We start from the raw sequence: 9,935 nt of genomic DNA on the forward strand, positions 1-9,935 counted from the left end.
GATTAGCACAGCAAAGAGAATGTGTGGAATTTGTGCTTCTGATCCTGGGCTACCTCATTGAATGTAATATCTTCTAGTACCATCCACTTCCCTGAAATTTTATAATTTCATTTTTCTTCCTGCTCGAATAAAATTCCTTTGTATAAGAAAAAAAAAAAAAAAAAAATTCTACCTAGAACATTTAAAGAGCACTTGCAACTCAGTGAGAAGGGAATGAAATACACAATGCACATTTCAGAAAAGAAAATACACACAAGGTGTGATGCTCCATCTTATCATCAATCTGGAAAGAACACAGTGAAGCTACTGAGGACCACTGCACACCCACTGGAAGCACTGAAGCTTTAAAGACAGACCCCATCAAGCAGTGGCAAGGACAGAAGGAGTCCACAGCCCAGGTCCTGTGTGGTAGGTGATGTCCAATGAGATGCACAGTTCAGAAGAGTTTAGTAGTTTCCCAAAGACCTGAGCACACTGACTATGACTGAGCTAGGGAAGCCAGAGATAGGAACACCTGTGCAGTAACCAGGGTCCACCCACAAGAAATGACTAGCAAGCAATAGCATCCTACACAGACGGCACACTTCTCAGAAGGGAACAAAACAAATTTCTGTGGACATATACAACAGGAAGGTGCTCAAATGATTACCTCAAAGGAGCCAGAGCAGAACAAAAGGTGTTCATACTGAGCGAGTCCGTTCACACAGAAATCTGGAACTACTAGCCTATCAGGAGCACAGAGCATCAAGGCTGCCTGGGAACAGAAGGTGGTTCCAGGGGATGAGGGAGGGAGGGTTCTCCAGGGCAGCAGGGCAGGGACTTCTAGAGAGTGAGTACAATGCTGACCTGATCCTGGAGAGAGTTCCAGACTAAGATTTGTAAACATTCCACTGTGTGCCAGGAACAACTCAACAAAGCTATACAATGAACTTGGCACTAACCCTTTGTCTCTCTGATCTTCCTGAACTCACCTTAACAAACTATTACTAAGGCCTATGGATGAAGCACAAACCTCCTCAGGCCACAGAGGCAGCCAGGGACCACAGACTTCCTACTTCCACATGGTATGGAAAAAAGGCACTACTCCTGTGCAGGGACAAACTATCCAAGCTGGGTTCCTGCTCGGTAACGAAGCAGACTCACTTAGGCTTGGTAACAAAGCAAACTACCTGAGGGTCACTTACATGACTCTAAAAAAAGGCATCTTCAGCATTTGATAGGAGACCCTTCTCAAGTGAAATGCTTCACACAAACCAGCCCCAGCCAGCTTCCCGCTGACACACCCCAGCTCCACTGTGCTCACCAAGCATGCTGCTTGGCTTCTTTCTACTTCTCCGCCTCCTTTTCCGAGCAGGTTTGATCCAGGGGCTGTCAGTCTTCCCTCTCCTCTTGAGAAATTTCTTCTTGATACTGGATTCAGAACTCTGGAGGAACAAAGGGCAAGCATGTCAGAGGCAAAGCAGGGAGAGCTCCTAAGACCAAAAAGAACCTAGTGTTTTGCCTCTAAAATCAAATACTTGATTCTTCCTCTAAAAGATCCACTTCACCTTTGCACATGTTTCTGGGCTACATTCTAAAGGTGCCTATGCTGTTCCTAAACATCTCTGTAAGGCCAGTAACCCCATAAGCCCAGTCCTTTTAGAGGCAACAAATTAAGAAAACTCATTTAATTTAGGATGCATTACTTTAATTTGAGTTTGGCACAATGGAAAAAGTAAATTGGAAATTTCTCCTCAGGACTAAGTAAATAAGCTCAGTGTGTAATTTACTTTTCACTCCACATATCCACTCATCCCACTCAGGAAGGAACAATGTTCAATGTGCCCTTGAATCACACAGGTGCACACTACATGCAGAACAAGAAAGAGGGATAATTAATTTATAGCAACATGAGAGATAGTATATCTCATCTATGTTGCATGTGTAGAAAGGACATCCACCACAAATCACAGCTGGCCTACAGCACCAATTCTAGTACTAAGAGATGCTGGAAAGAGGTCACATGAAGAAAGCACATGGGTCTCTCAACCCAACTTCCCAAGGACATATACAGACACTGGGAACACTGTGCTGACACACAGGTAGAGTCGCATGTCAAGCCATCTCGATATACTTGGACGAGTATGTCACTCATCCAAGTCCTGGGTTGGATGTGTGGGTCTATGTCAGTCAGCCCAGCAAAACAGTGATGAGGACACAGGCTTCTGTTGTCCGGGTTCCTCCTTACAAGCACCCCCAACCCCTCACTTTATCCTATGTTTTCACACAGAAATACTTCTGAGAAACTTCACCAAGTTCTCCACTGTCTGGATCATGCCTCAGAACCCCAGGAACTGTTTCCTCACCATACCCAAAGAGTCTGTATATGTCCTCCTCGCCTTCACCAGAGAAGCCTGACAGCAGGGGAGACTACTCCCTCTTCAGTTCTTGGTCCAATACTTTATCCCACACATAGTACTTTTTCCTCACGCTAACAAGCTTCTTGTCTTCTCTACTCAATATTCACACATGGGCTACTCCCAAGACTCCATTCCAGCGATTTCCCTATTTCCAAGATACCCGTTCCTACAAATCTCAGGTTCTACATTCCAGATCAAGACAGCTCAAATTCAACAGTTTCTCTCTCAGCAGCAATGCAGCCCAACGCACTGCTGGTATGAAAAACCAAACTGTAGCACTCCCCTCTTCCTTCCCCCAGAGCCTGGCCTGCTAATGGATCCCACCAAGGACATAATGACAGATGCTCTACCTGCCCTGTGCTGCAACTCTACACGACCTCCTTTACCACTCTTGACCTTCAGGCCAGACCCTGTGACCCTCAGCATACAGGAGAGGTGCCTCCAGTGCTCTCAGCTGCAGGTCTGAATTATGTAAGCATAAGAAAAATGTGAGGTTACCAGGTCAGACTCGTCTCCACCATCTTCATCCTCCCCTGTGTCAAGAGACTCCTGTTCCTCCTCTGAATCTCCATCCATCTGATCAAGCCAAAGAAAAACAAAAACCCATTAGATCTTATAGCAGAAAGCAGATGGATACAAAATAAATGTTAAAAACACTGGCAGATATACATGGAAGGGACCTGCCCCCTGCACTGTCTGCCCCCAAGGTAGAAACAAGCTGTCTGGATGGCCCTGGTCAGGGAATTTCCAAGCAGACAACAAGATACCAGAGTTTCTGCTAACACTCCCTACTAAGATACTCTATCCCAAATGGACTCACTCTGATGACTCAAATGAATTAACTGAACCTTGGAGATTACTATGCACATAAGGCATGTCAGTTATCTGTAGAAAGTAGTAATACACACACACACACACACACACACAGAGAGAGAGAGAGAGAGAGAGAGAGAGAGAGAGAGAGAGAGAGAGAGAAGAGAGAGAGGAGAGAGACTCTAAAGAGCTATAAAATACATAACCAAACCTACCTCTAATCACCCAAGAACAGTCCAGTCCCAGAGCCATCACTGCTATGTTGCCTGACCACTTCCAGCTACACTGAGGCTATTCCTAAAGCTACAGGATATACTTCAACAAATGTATTCTTTTCTAATTATAGACAAGATTTGGGGATGCTTTCTGTAGCAGAATAGCAAAGACACCTTGGTTTTTCTACTGTATTTATCACTTCTACCTACAGTGTCAGTGAATGGATAGTGTCCACCTGCCCCAGATTCACTCACTCCAAGTCAGTACTGTGGTCTCCGACTGCTGTAGTCTGACCCTGTAGGACCTACTCCTGAGAATCTACTTCTCTCTGACATTCCCAGCTCAACAGAGCCTGTAGAGCTCATAGTCAAGCTGCACTCCACACAAGCCAGCATAAAGGCAGACGGTACGGCACTGCTGAGTCAAATGGTAACCCTCTCCATGATAACTCACTGAGCACCCTATGTCTATCTCGTCTTGCCCATTCTCAACACTGACAATGACTTCCTTCACACAATCCCCACAGCTGTTCTTCATCTCAATAGCCCAGTAACTTCAGAATTTGAAGCTCTACAGAAAGTTCTCATTAACTTTTGATGGAACTGTTCTGAGCTTAGAGATAAACCTAGAACACTGCAGTTTGCACAAATAGGAGGTCTCTTGCTAACCTAATTTAGTAAATTTCTGCTCTTCTCTTACACCACATTATTGTTGAATGTGTCGCCTATCTTAGGTACTCTGGAGATGCCAAGAATTACCCAGGCTCTGCCTCCTTGTGCTGGGATTAAAATTAAGTGCCACCATACCACACTAATTTCCTAGTTGACATTTTAAAAACATGCCTAAGCATTTATAAATATGCTGGCGTTTACTGCAATATTACATGGAAACAAGAAATGTCTATTGTCTATGTCTTGATCACATGGAAGTTTAGTTCAATGGCTATAATACTGTTCTAGGGTTTTCCAAGATTTTAAGGTGTATTTTTATGTTCTCTCCTCGCCTTTTAAATATTTTCTTTCTGGCTTTTTTCTTATAGCATCAGTCAAGACAGTTAATGTTATTCTCCTTGTGTTAAAGCTAAAAGCAGCAAACTCACCCTCATTTTATGACTGATAATCAAAATGCCTTCTTTTTTTGTTGTTGTTTTTTTGTTTGTTTGTTTGTTTTTCGAGACTGGGTTTCTCTGTATAGCCCTGGCTGTCCTGGAACTCACTTTGTAGACCAGGCTGGCCTCGAACTCAGAAATCCGCCTGCGTCTGCCTCCCAAGTGCTGGGATTAAAGGCGTGAGCCACCACGCCCGGCTTGCTTTCAATTTTCATCATTGAATATAACCTTCATTGAAGGACTCTGGTACTTTGTCAGTTTTATTTAAGTTTTCTTCTAATTCATTGGGGAGTTATTTTGTTTAATTTTAAACATGACTGAACAATGTAGAAAAGGTGATACACAGAAATGGCTAGATCACTTTTAAAACACTGGTTGACAATTACACATATGGAACATGTAAGGAAGAAAACAGGTAAGTTGAAATCCCAAGGAAAAGGGAGAGAAAAGAGTACTAGTTGGTTGTCAGGCAGTAGTAGCACACAACTCTATTCCTAGCACATAGGCAGCAGAGGCAGGAGGATCTCTATGAATTCGAGACCAGTCTGGTCTACAGAAGGAGTTCCAGAACAGCCAAGGCTGCACAGAGAAACCCTTTCACCACCACCACTCCCTCCTTGCCAAAAAACAAAATAGCAACAACAACAACAAAAAAAAAAAAAAAAAAAAAAAAAAAAACAGTAACAACAAAAGAACACTAGTGGGCAAAGAATAAACCAGAAGTAAGGAACCAAATGTGGTGCAACTAAAAGCCCTGCTCAGTGAGCAGAGGAAGCTGTTCTCCTTAGAAAAACAGCAGGAAGCAACAGCACCTCCAGCTTTCCAGTTAAGAGTTAAGGCACTTAAAACAGACAGTGTGTCCAAATTAGCTTCTAATCCACACAACTAGATGAGAATGCCAATCTTACTATGACCAGAAGATGATCTTGTGCTGACTACATAAACAGGAATCATTTGAGAATCAAAGAGCTTCTACAAAATGAAAAAAGACAGGCAACTTAATATCTAATAGATAAATGGCTGATACTTAATCAGGTTCTTCACAAAAGAAACCATCTGTGGTGGTTTGAGTAAGGCTGGCCCCCACAGGCTCATAGATTTGAGTGCTTAGTCACTGGAGATTAGCACTATTTGAAAGGATTATAAGAATTAGGAGGTGTGGCCTTGTTGGAAGTATGTCACTGAGGGTGGGCTTTGAGGTTTCAAAAGCCCACACTAGGCCCAGACTCCCTTCTTCCTGCTACCAGATATGGATCCAGAAATAGAACTCTCAGCTACTTCTCCAGCACCAGTGACACCATGCTCCCCACCATGATAGTGGGCTAACACATCCCTCTGAAAGTATAAGTATGCCCCAATTAAATGCTTGCTTTAATAAGAGTTGCCAGAATCATTGCATGTCTTCACAGCAACAGAACAGGGACTAAGACAATACACAAATGGAAAACAAACATAGAAATCTTCAACCTTCTAGAAATCAGGAAAATGTGCATTAAAACTATAATGTTCTAACACTATGTACTCTCTGAATGGATAGTGATAAGACTGGCAAACCAGCACAATGGGCAAGATGGGCAGAAGCAGGTGGCAGAGCTATAAACGCCTGCAATCCTCTTCACACCAGTAGAGCAGTGTCTGTGGATTAACAGGCACAGTGACCTGCTCCCAGTTTGCACCAGGGAATGACCTATGCATAAGCTATTGGTGGGACTGTCACATCAAACAGCCTTAGATAGTGCCCATAGAGACTGTAATGGACATCTAGATAGGGATAAAATACCATAAAGGAACACTGTATTATTGTGGTACTCAAGCACAGCACCTCAGGATCCCTATACTCTCTTAAAGGATTACTAAGAACTGTGAAGCTGTTCATTTGCCTACTGATATTTATTCCAGTAGTTTCAGCTTGAGAATGTTCAAGTTAGAAGAGTTAAGTCATCAATGCAAAGACAGCAACACAAGTATGTCTCTAAGGACAAAAGAAGCAGACATCTGAGCACATGATGATAGTTCCAGTCTTACAGATCTCTTTAAATAGTTTCAGAGATCCCCAGACCACCTGGATTCTACAGGAATAAAAATGAACAACAGTCTAAACATAGTGGGTGAGACAAGCCATACAGCAACAAGAAAATAAACAAAACGGATGCACTATAAGGTTCTGCTCATGTAAGAATGAAAAACTGAGCACAATTTCAGTGCTGACACTTAGAAGGAGGCATTTCTTTTTTCCTTTATTTTTTTTTTATTTTTTTTATTTTATTTTATTTTTTATTTTTATTTTTGAAGACAGGGTTTCTCTGTGTAGCCCTGGCTGTCCTAGAACTCACTCTAGACCAGGCTGGCCTCGAACTCAGAAATCTGCCTGCCTCTGCCTCCCAAGTGCTGGGATTAATGGCATGCGTGCGCCACCACACCCGGCTGAAAGAGGCATTTCTTGTCTATTTAATTATATAATGGGATCTTGGAATGCAATGCTGACTAGTCTCAAAGTCTTAGGCTCCATTAATCCTACAGCTTCAATCCTCCAAGCATCTGAGACTACAGGTACATGACATCATGTCTGACTTATTATTGAAAATGCCAGCTGGAAGCCAGGCATTCGTGGTGCATGTTTTTAATCCCAGCACTGGGGAGACAGAGACAGGTATATCTCTGAGTCTGAGGCCAGCCTGGTCTATATAGTGACTTAGTTCTTAAACAGTCAGGGCTACACAGCAGAGAAGAAAGGGGTTGTTGGAAAGGGGTCAGGGGAAGGAAGCGCTGGGGACAGGGAGGCTATATGTATGTACACTCTTTGGCTTTTCTTTGTTAATTTAGTAAGTCAAGTTAAGAATTCCTAGGAATCGATCAATTTTTTTCTGGCCATTACTGTTATAGCACACAGCTGTATGTGACTACTATTAGGGATTTTATGGGAATGTTGTCTCAGAATGCACAATAATGCTTTTTCTATCTTTAGTCTTCAAAAATAGTTTACATAACAAAACCACTAGTGTCTCAATGAGATTTACTCTAGCCATCTTATTCTGTTTTCCACTAATTACATTTGCTTTTGATCTACCTTTTGTTTCTTGGATCTTCTGTTGGCTGACAGATATTAAATTGTTTTCATGTTTTGGAGATGGGGTATTACTATGTAGTTCTGGCAGGCATGAAACTCACTATATAGACCAGGCTAGCCTTGAACTCAGGGTTCTGTCTGCCTCTACCTCCTGAGCCACCACCATGCCCAGCTACTTAATTTTTTTATAAATGTTAAATAAAAAGAAAAAAAAATCAGCAGGACATCAGAGTGCCCAGAATCTTAGAAGCTACAGTGGACTTCATGGTTTTGCTCACTAGTGCCACCACCTGGGAAAGTGGAGTTCTACCTTTGCAGCACGGTCAGTCTCAGACATGCTCTCTTTAGAAGTCCTACTGTCCTCGGTGGGAAATGCAGCAGCTTGCTCAGCTCCATGATCCTCATCATCCTCCAGCTCATCGGAGTCTTCATCTTCTGAGTCCATCTCCAAGCTCTCGCCATTTACATGCAGGGCACTATCGTCTAAGGCTTTCTCGCCCTGGAACACAGCAGTTCACACTTCTCAGGAGTACTGCTGTCCAGCACAGGAAAGAAAACTGGACTGACTCACTATGAACTCATATGACAGGAGTCTGCCAGTACTGGGGTGCAATGGCAACTACCAGTCGAAGAAGCGGCAGGAAGGATCCCTGGAGTGTTAGGGCTCAGCAATCCACCTACCTACACAAGGCTATGCTACAGCAGAAGAGCTCAAGAACTCCAGTTCCTTTTACAGTGATTAAGGTCATTAAATCAGTAATGACCTCAGCAGAGTGTTCTTTTGGCCAGGAACTTTGGAACCAGGAATACATTTCCAAGAATATATGGCAAACAATCGCTGGACCCCTCTTACCTTGGCGCCCACAGTGGAATGGGTTATGCTTTTAAACATCTCAATCACCGTCCTCTGCTTTAATACTTTGGTCTTTTTCCTGGGAACTAAACTATAGGTTCCCATTCTTCGTTTTTTCTTCCGAGATACTGCAGCTGCTAAAACAAAAGGCAAGCAAGCTAAAAAAAAAAAAGTCAAAGGGGGACAAAAAAGGAAAAGAAATACCATTCAAATGTTTTTAGAGGTAAAAGACAGGCTATAAAATTTATCACAAAAATCATCAGTAAGCCATATATCCCTTTAGACACATTTCTATAGGCATCACCAACACAAGAGTACAATAGACATCCCTTACTTGAGACAAATTGAAGGGGAAAGCTGAAAGAAGACCAGGAAAACCAGAAATCATCAGAAACAAGGCCTTAAATACAGGATGCCCTGAAAAGTCCTCTCCATTCTTCATATGCCTGAAGGAAGCATGTCTGCACCAGGAAGGACTGACGACTGAGAAGGAAGACCATTCACTATGGAGCAGACCCAACCAGCCTTCCAGAATACACAAACCACACTCACAGGTGGCTTCTCTGTATATCCATATTCTGGGTCCTTTTCCTAACCAATGAAGGATTAAACAGATTTTCCCTGAATACTGTACAGCTTACTTTCATAGTCAGCTCTGGGGGCTTTAACTATTGTTTAAACAAGAAGTGGCGACAAGAAAACAGAGAGGGGTTTTCAGGAACCCTAGACCCGTTTAAACAAACAGCCCCAGGACGGACTCTTTACATAAGGAGAGTCTCTGTAGTTTTGGTTTTGTTTTTTTAACTGTTTAATTCTAAGGTCAAAGATCACCAATGTAGCATAGAGTAACCTACTGGAGGCCTGGGTAAAAGTACATGTTTTGATTCTAAAACAAAGGAAAAAAAAAAAAGAACGGAGAACATGCACAAGTATGAACCGTCTAAAATGAGTGACAATGCTTGCAGCACCATCTCCATATCCAACAAGTCCATATTAAGAAAAGGGAGCCAATCTCTCTCTCATGGACAAGAGATAACTATACGCACCTTTCAGTAGTGTCTGATCTTCTCATAAACGTCTTTTTTTTTAACTCATTACAGTAACCTATGACAACTAATGTAACAGACCAGGGCACTGTGATAGGCTCTATTAACCACCTCGGCATTTATAAATAGGTGGCTGAAGGAAAATAAAGAGGGGAAGGGTGAATGCTGCTGCCATGTTCCAACAGAGGCCTTCACAGTGCCCAGATGGAGGGTCCAGACCCATAATCTTGACTGGGATCAAGACTGGCAAGGGGCAGGAGAGAAAAATCATTATGAATTTGGGCAATATAGAAAGGACTCGAGGAGCCAGGCAGTGGTGGCGCACGTCTTTAATGGCAGAGGCAGAGGCAGAGGCAGAGGCAGAGGCAGAGGCAGAGGCAGAGGCAGAGGCAGAGGCAGAGGCAGAGGCAGAGGCAGAGGCAGAGGCAGAGGC

At 43.0% G+C, this 9,935-nt stretch overlaps 1 protein-coding gene across 12 annotated transcripts in view; it reads right to left on the reverse strand.

Annotated features, from left to right (window-relative positions):
* Positions 1–9,935, reverse strand: part of Ehmt1 (euchromatic histone lysine methyltransferase 1) — a 150,631-nt gene that overhangs the window by 66,590 nt on the left and 74,106 nt on the right. For 8 of the 12 annotated variants that reach the window (XM_029535938.1, XM_029535937.1, XM_021192329.2 and 5 more), the window contains exons 5-8: positions 8,457–8,614; positions 7,914–8,102; positions 2,898–2,975; positions 1,304–1,424 (exon numbers count right to left, since the gene is read on the reverse strand). In XM_029535938.1, coding sequence (XP_029391798.1) covers positions 1,304–1,424; positions 2,898–2,975; positions 7,914–8,102; positions 8,457–8,614 — 546 coding nt within the window. The remainder of the gene's footprint in view (positions 1–1,303; positions 1,425–2,897; positions 2,976–7,913; positions 8,103–8,456; positions 8,615–9,935) is intronic. The other 4 variants (XM_029535941.1, XM_029535933.1, XM_029535935.1 and 1 more) reach the window with 2 other exon arrangements.

This window comes from Mus pahari, chromosome 3 (genome assembly GCF_900095145.1).
Source record: "Mus pahari chromosome 3, PAHARI_EIJ_v1.1, whole genome shotgun sequence".
Lineage (NCBI taxonomy): Eukaryota > Metazoa > Chordata > Mammalia > Rodentia > Muridae > Mus > Mus pahari.